At 62.3% G+C, this 25451-nt stretch overlaps 1 protein-coding gene across 4 annotated transcripts in view; it reads right to left on the reverse strand.

Moving 5' to 3' along the window:
• The window catches only part of SEPTIN9 (septin 9), a 143206-nt gene that overhangs the window by 59807 nt on the left and 57948 nt on the right, over positions 1-25451 (reverse strand). For 3 of the 4 annotated variants that reach the window (XM_044247342.1, XM_044247344.1, XM_044247343.1), the window contains one exon: positions 6719-7360. In XM_044247342.1, the coding sequence (XP_044103277.1) occupies positions 6719-7360 (642 nt within the window). Of the gene's footprint in view, positions 1-6718; positions 7361-23399; positions 23593-25451 lie in introns of those variants that run through there. The other variant, XM_044247341.1, reaches the window with a different exon arrangement.

Here is a 25451-nt window from a genome sequence, read left to right on the forward strand (position 1 = left end):
CTCAGTCCCAGGCACAAGCGGCCTCTGCTCCCCAGCTACATCCCAGAGCTCCCAGCACCCCAGGAATTCCAGGGAAGAGGCACCTGTGATGCCCACAGAAAGCCCCGGGGTCGGGGAAAGCCGACCAGGGGAGAGGAAGGCACATCGAACCAAGAGGAAAGCCTCCGGGCCTGCTTCCCCGCAACCCCCCACCCCCCGCCACGGCACTTGGGCAGGCCACCACAGGTCCCCGCTGGGCTACAGCAGACCAGTGTGGACCAAGGGGCATCCTCCAGGCCAACCATGAGGACCCAGAGTCCGGCCAGGGCTGCCCACCCTCCCGGGCACCAGGTGGGGCTCTGAGTGTGCTCCTCCAGCACTGAATGTGTCTTCCGTCCGTGCGGAACGGAGCGTGGCTGTCTGGCACGGGCACATCCCACAGACAGCGGCCCCACTGTGCAGACCCGGGCTCCCAGCAGCTGTCCCGGAAGGAGCCCGCAGGAGGCCTCACCCAGCGCCATGTGTCGGGAGCCTGGGTTCCGTCCTGGGGCCAGGCTGGGTGGTCAGGGCCACAGCCCCCGAAGCTGAGAAACGCCGAGACCCGCCTCCAGCGCCTGCCTCCCTGCCCTGCCCTCCCGGCAGCTATGCTGAGCTCCTGTAAGGCATTCAGGCCTTCCGCAGCTGCTGGCGCTGCATTCCCTCCCTGCACGGGTCCTTCTCACCCCTGGGCTGGGCTGGGCTGGGCTGGGCAGACGGCCGGCCGGGGAGGCGGGGCCCTGTGTCCAGGCAGCGAAGGCAAGTTCTGTCCTTGCTGCCCCCTTCTCTGCCTCACTTCAAAGGACAGACCCCTGATCCTGTCCTCCTGCACCCCCATGTGCGGGGACGTCCCGCCTCAGACCGGGAGGGGCAGGCTGCTCCCTCCTACTGGAGGAAGGGGGAAGAGACCCAATCTCAAAAAGTAACTGGGTGCCTGGATGCTCTCTAGGGCTGAGTCAGGAACAGGGGAGCTCAGAGCAGAGGGATCCTTCCAGGTAAGACAGCCTGCGGGGGGCACATCCCTGCTGGAGGCGTGGCCTTGTTCTGCCAGAAGAGAAACACATAGGGACAGCTGGGTGGCTCCGTCAGTTAAACGGCTCACTCTTGATTCCGGCTCAGGTCCTGATCTCAGGGTCCTGGGATCGAGCCCCACATCGGGCTCCCTGCTCAGCAGGGAGGCTGCTTCTCCCTCTCCCTCGCCCTCTGCCCCCTCACCCCCTGCATGCAGACGTGCATGTGCTCTCTCTGTCTCTCTCAAATAAATAAATAAAGCTTTAAAAAAAAAAAAAGAAAGAAAGAAAGAAAAGAAGCTTTTAGCTCCACACAGAGGAAATCCTGCCAGGCCAAGGGCCCAGGGCTCAGTGAGTACGAGCCCACTGCTCTCCTTCCTTGATCACACACAGAAGAGTCCCTCAGCATTTATCAAGCTCCTGCTGTATGCCACGTGCTGGAGGAAATGTCACCAGGGAGTTCATGGCCCAGTGTCAGGCCCAGCGTGGACCCTAGTTAGGGGGATGTCCTGTAAACAGGGCGGGGGGGGTGTCTCGGGAGGCTTTGCAGAGCCTGGGCCTTTCCTCCCCAACCGCACAGTGGTCACCCTCTCACCCGCCTCCCCATTTAGGGCCTGGCACATTCCCACGCATGTCACTGGCCAGCCCCTCCTCCCTCTTCACACGCAGTACACACACCTGACTTTCCCTGACGCCTCTGCCAGCCCCCTCCATCCCTGCATCCCTGCCGGGGGCCCCAGGAGCCCCGTGCTTGCAACCCTCCATGTCCCCCACAGAGCTGACACCTTCTCCCTTCTGCCTCAGCCCCTAATGCAGGCCTGGGGCACCCGGCACCCGGGTCCCCGGGGGAAGGAAGGCAGGTGCCTGGTGTGTGTGCAGACACCATGCCCAACGCCACAAGCTTGGGGAGCCGCCGGCCCCTGCCTCGATGTTCCACCCCCAGCCAAGACCATTTCTAGATGCTTTTAGTCAGAGAGAAACCCTTCTGAGACACCTAGCGAGTCCGCCTCCCCCCAATTCACACCCACCATCACCAGCCACGCCCAGCCGCCCCGGGGGGACAGGGTTCCCACCCCACCTCCTCAGGACAGAGGCCCCAACTGCTCTCGTGGGACAGATCAAGAAACTGAGGCTGGGGGCGGGTAAAGGGATGGCTCAGAACCAGCAGGCCCGTGGGGCGGAACCAGGACCCTGGCAAGAACTCAGCGGGAGCTGGTCCAGGGCGCTGGGATCCCCACCCTGCCCAGGCAGCCCCCGCCTCCCCCAGGGCTCCCAATTAGCATCCCGAGATGGCAAAGCAGCAGCCCAGGGACTGAGCAGCCTCTGCCCGCCTTATAAGGCAGCCTCGGGGGAAACTTGGCCGTTGTCAGCCACGGAGCCAGAGGTGGGTGGTTCCCAGGGGGAGCAGAGCCAGCGGCTCACAGCGTGCAGGCATGGTTCTGGGTCCCGAGGCCCAGCCCCACCCAGAGCCACCCATGCAGGGGCAGCGGAAAGGCAGGGACCTGGGCGAGGGGACAAGGCCATACTCAACCAGAGCCTGAGAGAAGCGGGGACGACCAAAAGGTGACAAAGAGGGTCGGGGGCCAGGGGTCAGGGGTCAGGGGTCAGCAGCCTCAGAAACACAGACACCAACATGCCAGGACGGAGCAGGTCAGACCTGTGGGTTCTTGGTTGACCAGGAAAGGATCTGCTTGGTCCCTGCAAGGTCCCATGGGGATCCCGGGGTCCCTGTGTCTGCCTGCGGGGGCCACAAAAAGCCATCTCACCCCTCCAACCGTGTTTGATTGGGCCCTCCTTACATCTGGGTCAGTCAGCCCGTTTAAAAGAATCAAAACCAAAACAAACAAACTAACCCTGAAACAAAGCAAACAACAGCTTTACCTTCAAATATCCCAGAACCTAGCGGGGGGCATGGAGGGAATTCTGAGAAACACCGAGCAAATGCTGGAGGTGGATATCGCTGGCTATAGGTGAACTGTAGATTCTAGCTCCTAGATTTTCTGAATTTGAAAGAAAAGGTATTGCTGAGAAACTATTTTCACGTTAGAAGTTTAGCGGAGGAGGGGCACTGGGAGGCTCCAGCCTTTGGCTGGAGTCATGATCCCAGGGTCCTGGGATCCAGCTCCTAGAAGGACTGCCCTCACCCTGCACAAGCTCGCGCAAGCACACACCTCTCTCTGTCACAGAAATAAATAAAATATTTATAAAAAGGAAAAAGAAATCTAGCATAGGAAAAAATTTTCTTGCAACACAATCAACATTCCAAACCAAACACAAGACACCACACACACAAACACACACGCACGCGCACACACACGCACAAGCACACATACACACACAGGCAAAAAGGCAAAGGAGTCAAAGAAAGTGAGGCTACTTTTGGCTAGTGGGAGGGCTTTAGGGAAGAGGTGCCATTTGAGCTGGGCTCTGAAGGATGCATAGGAGTTCAAAAAGCAGTGCTGTGTAAAGGAAGAAAGTCAGGGGTCAGGGGTGGTCAGGAGATCAGAGCAGGAGGTGAGGAAAGTGGGCCTATGGAGGCTGTGACAAGACCAGAGCAGGAAGAGCCCAGGGAGCAGGGGTGAATCCACTGTGGAGGGCCCCACAGAAGCGGGACAGGAAGACTCGGGGCTGGTACGGATTTCATCAGTGCCGTGCCATAGGGGGCTTCATCTGGGAGCAACTCGGCTGCGGTCCCCGAGACCCTGTCCTGCACCAGCCCAGAAGGCAGAGGAGACACAGAGCTCCTGCCCTCCGGATCCTTTGCCCCTACGGTGCGGCTGGCCTTGGGTGCCAGGGACAGCATGCCCACGGTGGGGCAGTCGGGGTGGGGCGCATCTGTGAGGGGGCAGAAGGGGATGGGAGAGCTAGTGGGGCAGGAAAGATGGATGCGAAGCGAGGCTGAGGGACAACCTGAGGGTCCCTGAGGACAACCTGAGGGTCTGTGGCTGGATGGACAAGACAGGCTATAACCAGAGGAGGGGCAGGGGCAGGGGAGAAGATGCAGCCTCCGAGCAGGGGGCCCCCGGATGCTGCTGCGACAGATTCCAGAACCACACCTCCATCGGGAAGGCCCTGCCCACCACTGGGCTTGCCCGGGACTCTAAGACTGGACATCCAAGGCCCAGGCCATCAGGGTCAAGTCCTCCGGCCCACAGTGGGCCCGGCTTCCTTCTCCTCACCCGACGTCTCACCCCGCCTTACTCGGGGGCTCAAGGACCAGAGTCACCCGCAGTGCTGCCCAAAGGGAACAGAATCCTCCCCAACTGAGTCATCTGAGCCCCCCACTTCCTCCAGCGCCCCCCTCATCACCCCACCAGCATCCTGCCCCTTGGCAGCCGTCTAACCAGATCTGTCCAGCCTGAAGGTTCTCAACCTGTGAGCACGGGTCTTAGAGAGCCCCTTCCCCACCCAGCCGATGGGGCGCAGCAGGTCAGGGCACAAGCTTATGCTCTTGGCAGAAGGAGAGCCCCGGAGCCCCGTCTGCTGGGCCACGAGCTGCTTTCGGAGGGGCACCAAGGCTGCAAACTGCAGAGCTCCGGCACTGGGCTCGTCAAACATCCTTCCACGGAGAAACTCTACAGTTTCTCTGAGCTCCAGGGTCCCGGGCACCTCGGGACAGCTGCCTCAGCTCCCCTTCTTGGCCTGGTTAAATCCTACTTTCTCCAAGGCTGGCTCACAGGGCTTGGGCTCTGGGAAGACCTCCACTGCCCCCCTGATGGCTCCTGGTGGTGGAGCTGGAGCGGCCCCAGCTCCCAGCACAGCCTCTGGGCCAAGTGGGGCCTGAGCCACGTCAGCGCTGGACAAAGACATTCTTGCACTTTTGAGGCCGTGCCCTGCCTGCCCTGCTGACCCAGGGCAGTACCACCCTGGGCAGACCCCCTCCTGCCCCTCTCCCAGAGCTGGACCGCCTCCTCACACATCCAGCACCAGCCACCATCAAGATCTGGACACAGACGGGAGCACCAACACCTCATCCCCAGGAGGGGGTCATACTTGGGGGCAGAGGCCCTGGACCAACCTCCCCACACACTGGACATGCCTTCATACCAGCACCACAGCACCTGAGTGGGTGCGCGTGGCTCCGCAGGGTCACGTCTGGGGAGACAGGAGAGTGGGCTGAGGCCCAGCACCGCAGGCAACGCGGAGTCTCGGCCCGTACCCCCATCCCCAGCTGCTCCCACCCCAGCGTGAGGAGCACACGGAGCCCCCATCCAATGCCCCACCCCAACCAACGCCGAAAGCCATCCCGGTCCCCAAGCCCGTGGAGCACGGGAAAACTTGCATTCACAAAGGAAAACCAAGAAAAACTGAAAGCAGGACGCGGACGGGCTAGCGTGCACCCACGTTCACAGCATCGTTCGGAACAGCCGAGGAGCAGCAGCAAGACGGGGTCCACCCTCGCGATGGGCTATTAGCTCAGTCGTAGAAAGTACAGAACTGCCAACACGTGCGACACCGCAGGTGGCCAGCGAGGACACAGTGCTCGGCGAAGCCGGCCAGACACAGAAGGATGAACGTGGTCGGATCCCACGTCCAGGAGGCTTGCGGGGACGGAAGGTAGATGGGGGCGGCGCCCAGGGCTGGCGGAGGGGGGCGGGGAGTTATGCTTGCTGGGGACACAGCTTTAGCCGGGGAAGGTTCTGGAGGCAGATGGCAGAGTCGGCTGTGTGACGGCGTGAGCGGGCTCGATGCCGCCAAGTCGCACACTTCACGGCGGCTCAAGCAGTCAATTCATGCTACGTTTATTTTACCAAAATGAAAAGTAATAATCAAAAGCCTAGAACGCTCTGTTTATCCGACCCAAAGAATACTTACTGGACGTTTACTGGGTCCTGTGCTTGGAACGGGTTTGCAGCTCTGCCGGTTCCTGACCGCTGAGGGGCACAGACACCGTGTCCCACGGCCAGATGTTCCCAAGCAGGCCCCAGCAAGCTCCCCACGGAAGCACAACTCCGGGTTTGGGCCCTCGGAGGACAGCAGCACCCAAGCCCCTGGCTTCCCTCCCTCACTGGAGGAGCACCCCACGCGGAGCTGCGCGCAGGTATCACGGGGCTCCCTGGCCCAAGGACCCCTTCCCAGCGGCCCCAAGAATCAGGGCACAGAGATCAGGCGTTCTTGTTTCCCGTGCCTCCGGTCACGACCGTCCCTCCCTAAGAGGTGGAGAAGGACCCTCCAGGACAAAACCTCAGGAGGGAACGAACTCCCTCCTCCTGCCACGCACGGCAGCCCACAGTCCCTCCTGAGCAGGAGCCTGCCTCCCCGTGGCCCGGTAACCAGCAGCACGTGAGAGCCCGTCCTTGGGTCCCAAACCCATTCTACCCATGTCCCGACGTGAGCATGCCGCCTCCCCATTTCCCAAACCGTGGGATCCCCGCCATTCGGGACTCTCCCAGCAGACGCTCTACACCATGGCGCATTCTGACCAGTACAGGGGGCCCCTTGAGCCCCCAAGATTCTGCCTAAAGTCCAACACAAGCCGAGCTTCTGCCACATCCTGGTCCAACCCCCACGCATGGAAAAGGCCGCCAGTGCCCCCATAGGGCTTGGGACTCCTGCCCTGGTATATTCTTGGCCTCGCCGGAATCCTGTCTCCACCACCTGCTACCCATCCTCCCCGCACAGCCAGACTCCGGCAAAACCAGGTCCCACCCCCGCGCACCGGAGCACAGAGGACACACGCATTCGCTACTCACCCTCTTGGCTCTTCGGGGGGGCCTCGACCACGGGGGGCTGGGGCTTGGGCTCCAGCCGGCTCTGCAGCTGAGACATCAAGGCGTGTTCTGAATTCTCCAGGGTCTGGGGTGGGAGCGGGGAGGCTGGCCCCTCGGCCGGCTTGGGCACCTGGATCTCGACCCTCTTGGGGGCCACGTCCACAGCGGGAGCTGTGGGCATCTCGGGGATCTTGGAGGCAGGGCTCTCCATCCTCCTGTGGGCTGACTCCTGGGGCTTGACTATGGTGATCTCCGTCCTCCGAGGGGCAGGCTCCGGCGTCTTGTGGCCCAGTGCCTCCGCTCGCTTGAGCCCGAAGCGGGACGGCCCGGCAGCGCCGGAACTCTCCACCTGCTTGGACGAGATGTCGATGGAGATCTCTGTGCGCCGGGACACAGGCTCGGCCTTAGGCCCTGAGAGCTCGACCCTCCGCAGGGCAGCCTTGGGGGATCGCTGGCTGAGGGAGTCTACATGGCGGGCTGCGGGCTCGGAGTTCTTCACCCCCAGGTCCTGGAACTTCTGGGTGGAGCTGGCCACAGTGGCCCGGAGCACGGGGGTCTGGACCCTCCGGTGCGGAGTGGAGTTGGGTGTCTCGGCCTCCTCGACCTCAAAAGATCTTTTCAGGGCTGGAAAAGAGAGAGGGGGAATGTGAGGATCGGGCGGTTGGGGAACATGCTGCTAAGGTAGTGGGCAGGGGTGCTGGGCAGGGGTGCTGAGCAAGGGGCCTGGGAGACTCCCGCACCCTCCACCTCTTGGGAAGAAAGGGAACAGCCCCACTGTCCTAGGGGACCCGGGCACCAGCAATCGCCCCACCGGAGGAGAGGGAGCAAAAGGCTGGAGTCTGCAGGACACCGGCCTCTCCGTCCCCCACGGCCACAACGTCCACGTGCCAACCACGTTTTCTGTAAAGATGTTCTGGCTCAAGGGGAGCTTTGATGTCTTCCTTGTCGGCCTTCACTTGTCCTCACCTCCACCCAACAGAGACACCACCAGACAGCAACTGGGCAGGGCAGTGGGGGCAGGGAGGGGGCGTCCTCAGTCACACCAGCCACAGCCATAACCTGCAGAATCGTGACGGCAAGGAGGACACCCCCACAACCCGCCACCGACAGCGGCGCGGAACCTCTAACACGGGCACCGGGTTTACTGTGTACATTGATGCCTCCCGCGACCCTTTGCTATAAACACTGCCGTTAGCCCCCAGTACAGATGGGGGAACGGAGGCCCCAATGCTTAAGAAACGTGCCCAACAGTGAGGAGATAGAGCAGCGGGGCCAGAAGACGCGTCTGTCCAGATGCGAGGCCCGGGGTTCCGTCCGCTTGGCTGCCCCGTTTCAGACGGCGTAACGGAGCCCTGGCATGGTCCGCACCAGCCCACTCTCTCTGTCCTCACCCCTGGCTGCATCTGATCCCGCACTCGGCTACCTGCCCCGGCCAGACCTCGGCCCCCGGGGGGAACCTGGCCATCTGACTCCCACTCCGCAGCCCAGTGCTCCCGCCCGGCCACCCGCCACCTCCGCCAAGGCCTGTTCCAAGGCCAGGGGACGGTGCCTGGGAAGCCACCAGCCATCTCCACGGTCCTGGGAGCTACCCTCCCAACAAGAACCGGTCGCTCCCGTTACCACGATCAGAGCAGGAAGGGCCCAGGTGTTAGGAACACTCGCCAGCGTCTTCCCGGCCCGGCCCCCAGCGGGCTCGGCGGCCCATAGTGTCTCTCCTACCCCTCGCCCCACCTCGCCAACACAGCTCCCTGAGCCCGGATTTCCTGGGACCCCACAAAGCTCCTCCCTGGGCCCCCAGCTGGCCTGGGTCCCCACAACGACAATCTGGGGCCATTCTCGCCGCCGTTCCCCCAACCCTGAGTCTTCCCTCCGCCAATGTCCAGCATAGTCTTGTCTCTTCCCAGGGACGGTGTTTCCCCCCGAGACAGGGCCGCGCAGGTGGCGGCTGAACGAGCTCGTAAGCACAGGAAGAGTGAGACAGCGAAGGACGCCCTCGTCCCCGGCGTCTGGCTGCCGTGCTCCCCCGCCGCAGCACCCGGCCGCTCCGCTCTCCGCCCTGGGCACACCTCCTTCTCGGGACACAAAGGGCACAAAATCCCAAGTGGCAAAGCTCAGCCATCCCAGAGGCCCCGCGGGGACAGACACGTCGCTGGTCTGAGGAACCCAGCCTGTCACTGAGCGCTCTGTCCGGGGAACCCACCTGCCTCCCGCTCAGCTCTGCAGCTGCCGGGCAACCCGGGCGCCCCACGTGGCCAGAGCTTCAGACTCGGCCGGAGAATCTGGAAATCTGCTTTTCTGTCTGGGCCATCCGATCTGTATAAGCGGGCGCAGAGGAAAACCACCCCTCTTCAAACACGGAGCGGTCAAACGGAATCCCACCCAGGTTGCAACTGGCCTGGGGACCCAACGAGTGACCTCGGGTAGAGAGCGTGGCCAAGGGCACTGGGGTCCCGTGCCGGGTGGCAGGGATGTGTCTGAGATGCCGCAGCTCTTCCCGGGGGTTCTAGCCCCTAAGAGAACCACGGGGTGCAAACTGCTCGTTCCAAAGGCGGCTGAGGTGACAAAGGACGGGCCAGAGTGTCTTAAACTGGACAGAAGTCCAGAGCTGAACACCTGGAATCGGGACCTTTGGGGTTCCCCGGGGCCTCAAGGCATCTGGTCCACCCCCGGCCTTGAGAGCACTGTCCAAACTGCCCCCCCCCAAATGTCTGTGAGCTCCCTAGAGGAGGGCTCCGCACTCCACCCACCTCGGCACAGGCATTTCCAGTCGTCCCTGGGGTTAATCTCTGGGCCCGAGGTGGATAACAGGAATCAGGTGGGGGGGTCTTTGCCCAGGTTTGCCCCAGAACGGGATGACCTCCGCAGGAAGCCCACTGGAGGTGTGAGAATAAATTTCTCTGTGAGAAACTGTGAGAATAAATTTCCGTGGTTTGAACCCCACAGTCCGTGCTAATTTACGGCCGCCCCAAGAAGTGACCATAGGGACCGCTGGAGGTCTGAGACCTCTGTGCTCTCCCGATGGTGCTGCCACCTCGCCCTGCACCCCAGCCCACCCCCCCCATCAGGGACCCAGGAGAAAAAGCCACCTCCTTTTCCTCTTCTGGAATCACACAAACCATAGATGGTAGGAGCCATCGTCGGGAGTGACCCCACTCCAGATTTACACTGGGAAATTTGGTGATGAAACAAGGTCATTTTTCAGGGCAGGCTTCCCAAGGGACGCCCTGTACAAAGCTGCCTCCCCACGGAGGATGTCCTGACACAGGCAGCACCCAGCTGGGAAAAATTAGCAGACTGTCCTGAAGCTTCCTGCCTTGGAATCCTAAATACACACTCTGGGTCCCAGGCACACACATACAGTCCCCCGTCCTTGGAAGCCCCTCCACCAGCTCCAAGGGAGACAGGTATGATCTCCCCCAGTGGCAGGTCCCTCTCCCCTTCCCATGGTCTGGGAGGGAGCCATCCTGCCATCCATCCCCACGGGGCAGGAGGCGCCCCCGCCCCCCTGCTTACACAGTTCCCAAAACAAGACTGCTCCCTTTCTCCCTCTTCTATATTCAAGTCCCCCCCAAGGCCAGGCTCAAACCTCAGCTGCTCCCTAAGGCCCCCCCAATGGGCACCAGGAGCCTGGAGACGGTGGTCCGTGCACCTTGGCCTGCTGCTGGGAATTCACCCCCAGGAAATAATCTGAAGCAGATTTACACGTGGGGACGTTCGCATCAGCGTTAAAACAGCAAACGCTGGAAACAATCCGGGTTTACGTAGATGTTCTAAACCCATATGCCAAAGTCCTGCGCAGTCATCAAAATCACAGTTTTGCAGATGAGAGATGTTGAGAATATCGAGTAAAAATAGCGGACGCGTGCCCAGATCGGGCTGTGTCGCACACGCACACGTGTGGTGCACACGCACGCTCGCAGAGGACGCCCGCTCGGGAGGGGGCTCTCGTGGGGGCTTTTCTCCACAAGGCCTCCTGCTTTTTAACCCAGCACGCCTGCCCCACGTGTGGGCCGCTTAACACTTTCAGGAAGTCAGACCATCAACACTGTTTTTAAAAAACAGCCCTTGCTGCGAACAGGGGAGGCTGCTGGTAATCACACGCCGGCCCAGCCCCACTCCTCCGGCCCCGAAGCCCGGCCCTCTCCAGCCCACTAACCACCTCCAGGCCCGGCCGGCGCAGAGGCCGGGCCGCCTCACCAGATGCTCAGGCGTCCATGCCCGTGGGGGTCGAGGCAGGAGCAGCCCGGATCTGGGCCTGTTTAAGGAGGAATGCGGGGCACACAAGGGGCCATTGTGCAGGCCCCTTCCGACCACAGGCTGCGGCGAAGCTTTCCCGCTTCCGGGTGCACAGAGCGGCCCGTGTGGGGAGGGGGCATCGGGGGCGATCATGGAGCCCTGATCCAACGGGGTAGGGGTGGAGGGGACAAATGTTATGCAAGGAGTACTGCCCTCGTCCCTGTCCCGAGCCTGTAGGGCAAGGTCACAGGGAAACGCCACCCCGGAGGTGACAGCTTGGCGTCAGGACACCCAAGGCTAGCAGAGAGGCCCTGGTTCTCCTGTGGGGGCCGGGCCCTGGCACAGACCCCTGGCTCTGGGTCAAGAACTTCAGCGGAGCCTTGGGGAAGGACAGAACAGGATCTCGCCGCAGGGCGGAGGGCCCAGATCGCCGCACAGTGCGGGACCGACAGCGCTCACGCAGACTGTCACATCAGGGCCGTGGGGAGAAGGAGCCCACAGGGAGTGCACGACCTCGGTCATCGCGGAGTCTCTGCTTCCTCGGCTGTCCTCCTGCGGCAGGGACAGGATGACGCGATGGTGCCTGTGACCTAATCATCCCTGTTGTTCACGTGTGCACTGTGGGTGGATGGGTGTGCACGCAGGCACGTGGGGTCCGGTCCCCCCATGTGCTGCCAAGGCTGCAGAGCTCTTACCAATGTCCCGCAGCCCGAGGACCTGTCCTGGTGGCCTCCTGGTGCCCATGCCCAGAAGGCAGGATGGGGTTAACACCGCTCTCCAGGCCGGCAGCCTTTAGGCAGTAAATGGAGGGCAAATACCCTAGCTGTCCCCCTTGGGACAACTCTGGGGTGCACGTGGCAGGGTCCCCCAGCACCCCCAGTGGGCTCCACCTGCCTAACATGTGCTTGGGGCTGCCCCCTGCAGGCCATGCCCTTCCCGGCCTCCTCTGCCAGGACGGCACCTGGGATTACCCCGGCTTGGACCCCGGTCTCAGGAGCTGCCTCCAGGAACCTGGTGGAGGGGAGACGGCGAAGGGGGCAGGTGGGGAAGAGGAGAGGAGTGTGTCCTCAGGAAGCCAACCAGTCCGAAAGCAGCCCAGGAAATGAACACGGAAGAAAGGGGAGCTCTTGCAACCACCGTGGCCACCTTCTGCAGATGCTGAAGCCACCTCCCGCCATTTCTCCCCTGCTCTGAGAAGGGGAACACGGGTTCCCTGGAATCCTCTGGCCTGGAGAGAAGGAACCCCTCCTCCTGTATCAGGCCAGCGGCTCACCCCGCGCCCCTCCTGCTGCTTGCTCTCCCTCCCAGGCCTCAGAGCCTCCCTGACGTCCCCCTGGGGCCAAGGCCCATGCATCCCGCCCACCTAGGACATCCCAGCTCACACCTGCTGCCCCAGTGTCACCAGAGAGGGCACCTGTTCGCTCCCAACACCGTGCCCCTTGGGGCAGAAAGTTCTCTGGACGGCCTCCCTTCAGAGGGCTCATGACTGGTGTTCACCCCTCCTCCACCAGAGAGGGGCCTTGGGGCGACAGCTGTCCAGTCCGGGAGACCCGGCAGGCAGCCGGGGACAGCTGTGGAGCGACTCTTCCTGCGGGAACTCTCTCTACACGGAGCAGAATGATGACACAGGGCCACGGGGCCTCTTCTCCCCGAGGAAGGCCTCTCCATGCACGCTCCTGCCATCTAGCCCAGTACCCCCGTCCCCCTGGGCCCGGTGACACCAATGGCATTCCGGGCAGGTCTGAAAGTCCTCTAAGACGCTGGACCACCTTTCTATCTTGACTAGAGTTATAGGAACACGTGCACACGCAAACGATTTTTGCAGACGGCGGCTGCAAACCAGACCTTGCTCTCAAACCCAGAGAGCGCAGAGCCAGGGGACCCAGCGGAGCAGATGAGATAGGGCAAGAATGTCCTGCCCCGGGGTGGGGACGCCAGAGCTCCCTGGGCGGAGGAGGGGCCCAGCCTGGAGGTGGGGAGCGGACACATGACCTCTCAGGCCTCGGGTCAAAGGTTCTCAAATAAATGGCAGCCGGGGGGAGGAGACGAATTTCAAAACCCGAAAACCACAGGCCACAGCTTCCAGGGCCTCAGAGGACACAGAGCCCAGAGCCCTTCAGCCCCGTAACCTTCCCACGCACCCCAACATCCTGCGGGGGTCTCCAGGGGGTCCTGTCCCAAAAAGAGAACAGAGCTGCTCGTTCCAGGTCAGAGCATGGCCCCTCTCCCCACAAGATGGTCCCCGCCACGGACTCAGCCCTCCCCCTCCTTTCTACCCGCACCTTCCAACCGCCCACCGCTCCCCCAAACACACCTTCCTCCCAACCCGCAGGCCCACGGAGGCCCCCAAGTGCTACCTGGGATGCAGTGCTGGCCCGGCAGTCCCTGACCACAGAGCAAGGACAGTCCTCGAAAATCACTCTGCAAACAAGCCCTCTCGCGGGGCCCGGCTGTACCCCGGGGAGCGTCTCTCCCGTGAGCCACCCGCGCCGCAGACCAAGACCCTCGCCACACCGAGGACATCTGGGTTCCACGGGGGAGTCCGAGCTGCCGGACAGCAGTCAGGGTGGGGGGCCAGCAGCCTAGGGGAGCTACTCCTCTGTTCTCGGCACTCAGCCCAGCAACCTGGCACCCAGGGGGCTGGCTGTTCCCAATCTGCTGGGGTGGAGGAACCCCCTCCCCTTCCTCAACTTGCTGACTACTGGGGGAGATGGTAAATGCACTTTAAAAAAAAAAAAAAATGAAGGAAAAAAACCCCAGCTCACTACCAGGAGCCACCCAGCCCAGGTGGAGCCCTCCATTAATCACGCGGGCAGTTGAGGGACGCCAAGGGGACAGATGGAGCCCTCGGGGCGGGTGGTAAGCGGGTGCTGCCCAGGCCAATGGGAGCTGCGGCCTAATTACAGGGGACGGTGACCCCAGGGAGCAGGGGTCAGGTGCCGGTCAGAATGGCACCCAGGAGTCCAGCTGCTCCCCAGGCCTCCAGAGGAATGGCAGGAGGCGGGGGGGGGAGGGGGCGCAGCGACCACAAAGCCCTACCTGCGCTAACACGGGCTTGTGGGTTCATGCTCTGTCACACAGAGCGGGGAGCGGACGTGGTCTCTATCCTCAAGGACAGGAGGGGTCTGGAAGGGGAGGGGCACAGCAAATGAAAAGAAGAGGTAAGTCCATGGCGTGGAAGAGACCAGAGCTGGACACTGAGAAGATTCTGGAAAGGGGCCCCCGGGAGCAGGAGCACCTCACCGGGGGGTGGGGTGGGGGGTGCTGAGTCAGGCAGCCTCCAGGGCCCCTCCTGCTCCGGGCCTCACTGGGCTCTCACCAGGGATGGCAAGCTCCTGGTCAACTCTACACATGCATCGAGAACGTGGGGAGACCCCTGGGCAGGTCCAGCAGGCAGGCCATGGGCAGTGGTTCGGGAGGATGGCAGACGGGACACAACACACTCCTGATGCCTGGATACGGAGGCTGGCGCCCCGGGCGGGCCGACGGCCCTCAGAGCCTGGTCTCCTGCTCCCCACCCGCCCATCCCACAGCAAGCCTAGACCACTGTGCTGCCCTTCAGATGGGTCACTGATGGGCTGAAGAGGGGTCCCCAAAAGGCATGTCTGTGTCCCAGCCCCCAGGACCCATGAATGGGGACCTGATTTGGAAATAAGGTCTTTGCAGATGTGACTAAAAATCTCAAGATGTGGTCACTGTGGGTACTGGGTAGGTCCTCAAGTTCACACTGAGTGCGCTCCTAAGAGACAGGAGAGATCCCGCTCCGGGCAGAGCAGGCCCCAGCATGCGCAGGCAGCTGGCCCGGGACCCTGCGGGATGTCCTCCCTTTGCTGCCTCTGGGGCAGGTGGCGTGTGACCCACATCCACCTGCCTGCTGGGCTGCGAGTAGGCCAAGAAATGACCCCCTCCAGGGCCGCACCCCATAAAGAGATACCCCTCCATTCTGCTTCTGGCCTGCCGGAGCAGGAGAAACAGAAGTGTGGCCTACAGTGAGCTCTAAATCCTGTGCCAGAGCCCCTGGCAGACCACAGCCACTGCCCAAAAGAGAGAATTTTAGCTCCACTGTCAACCAGCAGCTCAGTGTGGGAAGCGCAGGTACAGTTCCACTGAACCCAGGGCTGGGAAGGCTGCCTGGGCTGCACAGATGACCCCTGTGGCCTCAGTGTCCTGGTGACAGACCTGGAAAAAGGCAGGCTGAAGAGCCCCTTCCAGCTCCGGCACTCGAGGACCCGAGGACCATTCTGAAGTCGGCCACCAGCTCCGGCCACTCTGCTGCTCCCGGACCGACCAGCCAACTCCACCATCAGCAGAGCCAGAGGGGCCCGGCCGGGAACAGACAGGGAGGGCCAACCCACCTCCTCCCCAGGGCTGAGGTCGAGGACCGAGGCGTGGCTACATTCCTCTGGGGCCAAAACCACAGCCGGCAGCCATGCCAGTGAAGCTGGCCTTCCCTCAACCCAGCGGCCCCAGCGGCCCCACCGGGAGCAGGAGAAGCCAGTGGGCACCCATCTTGCGAGCCGCCGTGGGAGACGGCGCTGGGTGATTTTTTCTTTTTGATAATAACTTGCAGAGGTAACAACATCCATCGCTCTTTTCCTGACCCTAAAAACAATTCATAGACAATGCAGAAAATTGGCCAGATACAAAGGAAACAGAAGAAAAGAACATCGATAAACCCATGACCCAGAGAACCACGGTCAGTATCTTGGCCAAGGTCCTTCCAATCCTCCTGCTGCGCACATCTGTGCACGTGTCTCGTGGGCAGGCTCGTGCAGGGGCACGCTCTGCGCTGCCCTCTGGGTAGCAGCACACGGGTCAAATCCCTACTCATTCCAGCACCGCGCTCTGAATTCTTTTGTACTTGCGAGGTCCTGGTATCTGATCATTCTCCGTGCAGACCTCGGTCGGAATCGTTTCTGGAGCTTATTAAGAAGTCAACTGCCAGTCCTGGCCTCCTGGAGGTTCTGAGTCAGGAGGGCTGGGTGGGCCTCGTGCCCCAGGGTGCATCACAGGGGAAGGGGGGGACCTTACAAGCCTCCTCTCCACCACTGCCCCCTGCTGAGAACCCTGCAAAAATCTTAAAAACTAACCATCAGGGTGCCCACTGCCCACTCCTCCCCACAGCCGGTCACCCTCCTGGGGACAGGAGTAAAGCGCGCTGGTGTTTGCTGTGCCCCGCCCCCCCAAAATCCTCCATTGAATGCTACCCCGGTGTGATGAGGACCTTCGCATGTGCTCAGGATGTGGGAGCGGACCCCTGGGGAACAGATCAGTGTCCCTGTAAGAGAGCCCTCCGCCCGGTGAGGACACGGGGAGCAGGGACCTGGCAGCATGGTGATCCTGGATCCCCAGCCTCCGGGATGGCAAGAGATGGACGCACGGTTTAAGTCCCCACCCTTGGGCTTTCACAACAGAGGCCCAAACAGACCAGCACAGTCCCCATCTCCACTAGGGCCTCAGACACTGCCTGGCACGTCCTACAAACCCACAAAGGCCCATCACTCTGAATTTCTACCAGCCGATGTCGCAGAGGGCTTACTCTAGGCCGGGCAAAGCTCCGAGGCCCATTCAATCCTCATGGTCACACCAAGACCCAGCAGCTTTATGCCCTCCCGGTTTCACCGATGGACAGCCAAGGCCCGGGGAAGCAAGCAACTGGCCCAGCATCCAGGCAGGGCGCGAGGGAAGCCAGACCCCAGCCAGCATGCTAATCGGCACACCACCAACACTGCTCTGACTCCAAACCCCACCAGCCCCCACCCCAAGAGCCACACCCTCAAGGGGAGAGCGCCCGCCAGCCCCCCACGGGCACTGTACTGAGCCCCGAACCCTCACCACCTCTCCCAAGCTCCCAGCCACCCTGTAACGGTCACAGAGCTGGAGGGCAGCGAGGCCAGGACTGGAGGAGGGGCGCCCCCCCAGCCCAGACGGCCGGCTCTAGACGCCCAGCTGTCCCATCTTCCGCTGATGAGTGGCCTGGGATTTCCATCACAGCCTGGCAGGGTCAGCCCGTGGGCAGGGTGGCGCCAGGGAGGGCCAGAGGACGGGACTCAGCAGTAAGGAGTGATGGGACAGAGGCAGGTACAGGTCAGGAGGGCCTGGGTCTGCCGTCCAGGGTGGCCTGGGGCCAGGGGTGACCCGAGTGAGCCTCAGCAGCCCGTCCACCTTGCTGGACTCGGGGAAGACCGGAAGACTGAGTGTATGAAGTGCCCAGCCCCCAGTGCCGGGCATGTAGTAGGCGCTCGATAAAGGAGATGGTTATGGAAACTAACAAGAAACGGGCACGGTCAGAGGAAGTGCCTGTGAGCAAAGAGGGAACAGCTGGAAGGGCCGGGACTTGGGTCAGAAACAAAGAATGCGGCAGGGCGGGAAGGAGGGAGAGAGGGAGGCCGGAGCCCGACGGCAGGCTCTGGGACAGCTGTCTGCAGGAGCCCAGCTTCATCACCTAAATATTAGGAGAGATGTAAATATCCGAGTGCAGCGCAGGGGAGGATTTCCTCCCTCACCAGGGTCCCTGTCCCCCGGCTGCCCGGAGACTCCGTGTCCCCCAGGGCCAGGGGCTGCGGTGGGGACAGCCACCCAGGAGGGAGAGGACGCGACTCCACCTCCCTCCTCCAAAGGTGCGAACGAATGACGGCCTTCCCCATCTCGCTCCCGAGGGGCCCCAGCCCTGCCAAGGCTTTCTCTCGCAGCTTCGCAGAAAAGCCAAGCAGGCCTCCCTGAGGGTTTGTGGAGCAGGACCCGGACAAAGCTCGCCACCCAGCCTGCGCCCCTGTGAGGCGAACGACTCAGCTACCTCGCTGCTCCCACCGAGATCACTCACCACCCACGTCCCTCGCGGCTCGCCCAGCCTCCTGACCAGGAGCAAAGACGGAGCCCAGGTCCTCCTTGCGAGCACAGCCCCTAGGGCACCCCCGTCCCATGCCAGCACCTCTGCCAGGTGTGGGCACAACGGGATCCCCCAAACTATGAGCTGGGAGAAATCACAAGAGAAGCCAGCCAGCGCCATGTGCCTGGAGACCCTGCCTGGTGACATCCCACCCGGGACTCTGGTGACATGCTCCTTCCTCCAGGAAGCCCTCCTGAACCTACCCCTCTCTTGGGCTCACGCCTGGACCCCCAGAACCTAGAACAAAAATGGCGCCCGCAGACAGCTGTTGAATAAAAGGAATGAGCCAACAGCTTCCCCCACCCCATAGATCCTACCCCCTCCCCCGCCACCCACCCCAGCACTTCTCAAGCTGAAGGAAAAGCCAAAACCCAGCCCCTTCCCAGAGCGCGCCTTCCCCTGACTTTTTATGGGGGACAGGAGGCAGGGGACAGCAGAGAAGACCGCCCCTCCGTGCCTGGCTAGGAGCCAAGAAAAGTTGTATGCTTTTACTGTAGATAATCTCGGTCTCCAGGGGACATGGGGCAGGGGCCCAGCCTACCACTCACAGGGAAACTGCCCACCCACATGGAAAGGAGGCCCAAATATCCCGGCTCAGAACCAACAGCCTGCCCGGAGGGAAGGAGCCAGCCCAGACCCAGAATGAGACCCTGCCTGGACAGTATAGAAATCCACCAGGTTGCTGCCCACCGACGGTCAGAACAACAAACATCTCCAGGTCAGTGTCTGGGGGAGGGGAGACGGCCTGGGAGGGGGCAGACAGCCAGGTGACCCATACTGGAGACCTCTCTCTCTCCCCACCAAAAAGAATGATGCTGTCTGTTGCCTAACCTCCCACGGGCAGAGAGGGAGCTGTCTGTGGCCCGGGTGGCTGCCTTCCTCAATTCCAGGGGATCCTCAGCTGTAACCTCCCATGGGGAGGTGCCAGGACCCCCAGACCCTGCCCCAGGGAACAGCCTAAAGCCTATCAGCAAAGGGAGCCCGCGGTCCTCAAAGGGCCAGGGAAGGCTGTGGCCTTGGCTAGGAGACCAGATACACAATCATCAAAAAAGACCTGACAAGGCCTGCAAAAGAGCTCTGTGTTCCAGCCCCTCCTTGGAAAACTGAGGAAGTGGGGCCCAGAGGGGAAGGAACCCCCCCACTTAATCCAAATAAGCCCCAGGCTGCAAAACCCCCCACCTCCCCATGCTCCCCCCCATTTGTACCCAGGGAACAATCATTAAACCCCAGCCAGCCAGACGGGCCCTTGGAGACCAAAGGAGGAGTAGAAACGCCAGGAGGTGGGGGGTGAGGTGACCGCTCTGCTTCCCCTTCCCCATTTCCCCTGGCTTTCCCACGAGGCTGTTCCAAGTGTTTGAAGGCAAAGGCTCCCCTTGGGGCCAGGGCACAGGAAGCTCTAAGCCATGGGTGGGGAGCACACGTTTATGCATTAAGGCCAGCGCCCTGAGTTTTCTGGATTTTGCAACTTGGCCCAGGGGAGGTAGAAGGCCAGAGTCCGTAGAGGCTCACCCTCCCGGGAAGGGCTATTAAAAACTCAGGAACATGGGAAAGAGACGAAGACAAGGAAAAACACCAAAGGCAAGCAAGAAAAGAAGTAGCTAGAGCTCCTTCCAGGCTCGCCACCTTCCCTGCAGCCCTGGTTCTTGAGAGAGCCCTGGGCTGGGCGTGGGCACTCCACGGACATCAGACATCAGAGCTGTCCTCTCGTCCCTCCGCCTAAATTTCTGGGCACTGGCAGCACTTTTAAAAATGACAACAAGCTTGGGAGCTTCCAGAACGTCTCCTGGTCCAGGCTGACCGGAGTCTCCAGGATCTGTCCCAACCGAATGACACAGCCCCAGCCCAGAACTGCCCCCAGGCGCCAGGGGTGTCTAGGGGCCCACGGCTGGGTCTGTTTGGCTGGAGATTACAAATCCTCAGGCTTCTGGGACCATGTTCCAGAGAGTTCTGGACCGTTTGGTCTCATTAGCAACTCAGAGAGCCTCCAAATTTGGGAAAAACAGAAAGGGCTTTGGAAAGAAAGCCACTGTTTGACCATTCTTCCTCAGTGCCTTTGAAAGCACAAAAGCTCGTTTCCTGGCTGAGTCTCGGGGATGAATTTAAAAAAAAAAAAATGAAATCTCCCGGGGCCTCCACCCTCTGAAGAATCTCCCATGGGAGCCCCCCACGGCACGTGCCCCTCACCAACCCCCATTCTGCACACCCCAGCCCCATCTTTGAGGATACTCAGCACGTAGCCCACTGTTCCGGCCACAGAACAGTGAGCAAAGGGGGCTCTGAGCCCAGCACGAAGGCCCTGATCTGGCCAGGCAGGCAGGTGGGACTCCTTCCAGGGTTTGGGGGCCACCACGGGTCCCTGAGTCTGGTCCCCAGGTCCTTGCTGCCAAACCAGGGTACACTCCTATCTGCACCCCAAGGACTCTTCCGAGCAGCAAACTGGCCCCACACCAGGGTTGCCAGGCCGGTAAAGCCAGCGGGGTGCCAGTGCTGGCCCCGACGGGACTGAGGGGGTCCTGGGGGTCAGATCTCTGACTGGGACCTCCCACGACCTCTAGACACTCCAGGAGAGAGAGGACGAGGGAGTCCTGCTCTGCTTGGCCAGCGTCTGTGGCCCACAGCACCAAGTGGCAGGCTGAGGCCACCAGCACTGGATGGAGAAATCCCTGACGCCAGTGGGGCAGGCCCACCATCTGCCATCCATGTGGCCCTTAGTGTCACCGTGTCACACATGGGCCACCGTGTCACTGCCCCCACCGGCAAGATGGCCACCCCGTAAGTGTGGTCTGAGCAAGTGCCTCCGACGTGCCAGACACCGGGCTGGCTATGCCCACGACTGGCGCTGGGAGCCTGAGCTCTAGGCAGGGAAACCCCAGAGCCCCCACCCCCTGCCCAGGTTCCCGGGGCCCTTGGCAGGCAGGGGGGCAGAGCGCACAGGCTCCCGGGGCCCAGGCAGGGCACCTGGCTTGCCCCTGCTGCCCCCCTCGTCTCTTAGCTCACAGCCCACACACAAGTAGGACTTGCCAAAGGGCCGCTGGACCAAGAGGCAGCCCCATGTGTCCACCCTTCCCTGACCCAGGCTCCCGCCTCTCTAACCCTTCAGGGAGGCGGGCCGCCTGAGCCCACCGCCCATCATCAGTCAGGCCGTCCCGCGCCAGCCCGTGGCCCCGCATCGCTGATGCTCTGGGTTGGGGAATGTGGGGTGACCTCTCCAGGGAAGCAGCCCCACAGCCCTCATGAGCCCAGCTCTGCCGTGACAGGGACAGGGCTGTGGCACCTCTGGAGAACTCTGCCAGGCTGGGGGTCGGTGGGGGGGGGGTCCTTTGGCTTGGCCGGCAGCCTGAGCATCTGCTGACCTCAGAGGGGGCCCGGGAGCTCCGCAGAAACTACAAACCTCACTGTCAGCCTCACCCAGGGTGAACACACAGGCCCTTGCCTGTGGCCTTGGAACACCTTCCATCCCCCAGACCCCGACATCTCCGCGTCTGCCCATGGCCACCCATCCCTTGCAAACACTCCCCCAACTCCACAAGGGGCAACAGCACCCCCCCACCCACTCTCCCAGGAGCAGGCCCTGTGCTTGGTGCTGCCAGCCACATCCACCTAAATCCCAGGACAATCCTTGCAGAGAGGGTCAACTGCGGCTCGAGCTCAGAGACTTCCCGTGCCCCACACAGTGTTCAATGGCAGTGGGCTCGCCCTCCTGAGCCCTGCACCACAGGGGCTCTCGGCTGCCCCAGCCCTCAGCTTCTAGAAGGCCCTCCCGCTCTGGAAGCAAGCTCTGCTCACCTGCCTTGTTCCAAACCCTCCCAGAGATCCCTGTCCTCCAGAAGCCCTTCCAGATGGACGCCCTGCGGCGTGAGACAGGCCCCCACCTCCCCGGCCCAGGTGGGACACTCTGCCCAGGATCCCACGACACAGGTGCTCCTGCCTCCCCGAGCGTGCACCCCAGCTCTCCTCCCTGCACCGAAGCCCGGGCTGTGCTTGGTCCCCTGCTCGGGCCACCGAGAGCACCGGGCCCCTGCTATGGGGGCAGCTGGATCCTAAGGAAGCTGTCCCGTTATCACTGCAGAAGAGGCATCAGTCGATTCTCAAGGCCCGGCTCCTCCAGTCGGGCCGAGGGACCTCACCACCGTCTGGCTTCCCCCTCCTGCCTCCAAGGTGCCACCAACAGGGAGGTAGTACTCCCGGGGGCTCTGCATGTGGCTGAAAAGCAGGAGGCATCACTTGAGAGGCCCACTGGCATTAATTAGGGACAGGTCTGTACCCATCACCAAGCAACAGGCCTTGTCCTTCTGGGAGGAAAGGGGGCCCTGCATCTAGCAGGCGAGGGAGCACCCGTCCCAGAGGTGTCTGGGCTCCCAGATGAGTGGGCGTGTCTGTGTGGCCCCATCCCTGCCCCCAGGAGACCCGCTCTCTGCCCCCACCCCCAGCCCCACCGGCCTGCTCTCTGGGACGCAAAGCCTCCAGGACCCCTCTACAAGGGTCCTCCAAACAGACAGCAGAGGGTCTGGAAGAACAGGCAACACCTGTATGCGACAGAGCTCAGCTGCGGGACCGGAGTGCCGCCGAGGTTCTGGGCCAGACGGCGTTCCCACAAACATCAAGGACTTTCAGGATTCTTTCACCGCAGGCAAACAGGGTTCCAGCAAACAGCGCCGAGGAAGGCAGGCCCGCAGCTGGCACTTGGAAGGGCTTTGTGACACAAAGACCAGATTTGTAATAGCCTTCGCGATAACAGATCTGGCCTGCTTTTACCCAAGAACACGCCGTCCAATGGCTCCGTGCCTCCACCGACCAGGGGTGGGATCAGGGAAGGAGTCATCTGTCCCAGGACCATCTTCCCAGGGTATGGGGGGGGGGGGCAAAACTCTCTAAAAAATTCACATGAGCAAAATACAAAACTCTCTTCTCTCCCCTACAGGAGGATTCGCCACAGAACCCCAAGGTCATCCTTCAAGGGAAGGCCAAGGCCAGTGTGGGACATTCAGGCCCATCAAGACCACTGCCACCCTCTCAGTGCCTGGTGGAAGATGTGAACCCGACAGACCCCCATGCCTCCCCGACAATGGGACAGAGCCAAAACAAGAACAGCGCCCCCCCGGGGAGGGGAAAGATGTGCCCAGGAGTGGGGCAGTGGTAGAGCCACACACCCACACACACATCCACCTGGGGCAGCTTCCTGTCGGCCCTGCAGGGACGCACAGCTCTGGCCAGGACACCCACCCTGCACCCCACCCCAGCTGCCTTCCCCTCTGCCCCCCAGGGCATGCCACCCTGACCTGGATACTCCCATTAGCTCCAAACCTCCCAAGACCCCCAGGGAGGGCCCCTCTGGGCCCTTGCAGGGTTCCACTCTGCGAGGATTGCAAACCGCCCCCAACAACGCTGTGGCTGGGAACCTGCCGGGCTTTGGTGGCGGCCCGGGGGGCTTCTGTTCCACAACAGTGAGCACACACATCGCCAGGCCCCAGGACCCTGGGGGTACAGCAGCAGCTGTGAGGCTGGCCGACTCCTTCCTAACCCTTTTTTTCGTCCTACCTTGCAGAAACCCGGAGAAACCCCACGGACCCAGACCAGACCTCCTCCAACTCTGCTCTCGCCACTCCGGCTGCCGCCCCAGGAGAGTCCCAACTCCGGGCAGGCGCGCCTGGCCTGGTCCTCTGATCTGCTCCAACTGGCCCCTCCTTGTGCCCCATTCTCCAATGGACCAGCTCATTCCGGCCTCCCCCACTTCTGCCTGCTGCGCGGGACCTGAGTGCTTCCCTCCTCCCTCCTGCAATTGAATTCCGACTTTCCTCGCCTATGTTCTGCCTCCTCCATGGTGACCTTTCTCTGCCTGGGCCCTGCCACATTGTATCTGTCACCGCAGCTTTGAGTCATGCCCTGTCCTCCTCCACGGATGGCCCCTTCCCCAGCTCAGACCAATCCAGGCCCAGCACCCAACACCCAATAACCAACTCCACCCCGAGCTCCTGGGGCACATTAGGGAGGCCATTCCGGTCCCTGAGCTGGAAGAGCAGGGCCCTTACACACCCTTCCAGCCAAAAGCCTGGGGGGCTCAAATCCCGGACCTGTTGCCCTTCAGGACCCTTTCGGCTTGTCAGAGCACACAACAGAGCGACTGGTGACCACAGGGAACTAGAGGGCCCAAGGAGTGAGAAATCTCCCCCTGGAGTCACAGGGCTGCCCACTGTCGCACCAGGCTGGGCTCAATGCAGCCATTGTCTCAGACCAAATGAGAGGGTCAAGAAGCCGCCTGGGAGAGCGGGTAGAGGCGGCCAGCATCTCCAGATGGGGCCCGCCGGGGTCAGGATGGAGTTACACACGGGGACCTGGAAGCAGAGGTGCGAACAGGGCCGGCTATAGGACCACGCCATCCCCAAATCTCCACCTCCCCCTCCTGCCTCAGGGCTACCACGGAATCCTGTTCTTCCCCCCCCCCAACCCCCGCTTCCCGCAGGACGCTTCCGGGCCAGGGACTGCAGGCCAAGCTTGCTGGCGCGGGCCCCAGGGAGGGTGTGCACGCAGCGCGCGACCTGGAGGGGGCAGTCGCCTCCAGCCCGGCGGGTTCTCGCACTGGGACACTTCGGAGATGAGAGGCCCCGAGAGCAACTGTGGGAGTCTCAAAAGAGCCACACTGGGCCCGCAGAAGGCGAAACACAACGAAGGAGACGCAGGGACACTCCAGCAAAACCACGTTACCCAAAAGGTCCCAACAGCAGAGCAGAAGCCGTCACAGTCCTGCAGACCACAACCCCCCTTGTTTGGCGCTCAGGGTCACAATCACAGAAGTGCAGCGGCCAGCGAGCCAGGCGACCGCAGGCCCGTCCCCTGCATGGGTGTGCCGGCGCACTAGACCCCGAACACTCTCGTTTCCTCACACCCCTGCCTGGGCCAGCCTATGCCCAGCCCAGAATCACAGCTGCCCCGGCTCTGCTTGGGATCCAGCCAGACTCTGGTCCTCAGAAGACCCCGGAGATGCTGCCGACCCCAGCAGACCATGTGTGCCTCAGAGCTCAGGGACACACACATCCTGTGTGTGGGGACGGGGGTGGGGGGGGTGGGGGTGTTAGAGGACCTCCTGGCTCGGCCTGGCACCTGGACATCTAAAACTCCTTCCAGCCTAGCAGCCCCAAGGCCAGGCCCACCAGACGGCTCGGCCCAAGGCTGCCTGGGAGCCCCCTGGAGGGGCGGGGGCTCCAGGTCCCAGCAGAGGCAGGCCCGCCCCTCAGAATTCCGGGCCCAGAAGCGCAGCAGACTATTGTGTGCGCTTCCCTCCCGACCGCTTTATTTACTCCCCAGGACGCCAGGACCAAAAGCCACGGGCCGCCGCGAGGGCACACGAAGGCGCGCGCACACACACGCAGGCTCAGGGCTGGGGAGCCCGGCGCACTCGGAGGGAAGAGCCCCCAAGTCCCTGCACACTCCGTAAACCCCGAAGGGGGGAGGGGACCAAAATGCGCTCCCCACCCGCACACAGGCCCCTCCTCCCCCGCGCCGCCCGACTCCGGGAGGCGGAAGGGGGTGTCCCCGGGCTTGGATTGGGGGGCCAAAGGGCGCCCCCCTCTAGACCCCACCGGCCCGAGCCGT

The sequence above is a fragment of the Neovison vison genome, chromosome 5 (assembly GCF_020171115.1).
Source record: "Neovison vison isolate M4711 chromosome 5, ASM_NN_V1, whole genome shotgun sequence".
NCBI classification, from domain to species: Eukaryota; Metazoa; Chordata; class Mammalia; order Carnivora; family Mustelidae; genus Neogale; species Neogale vison.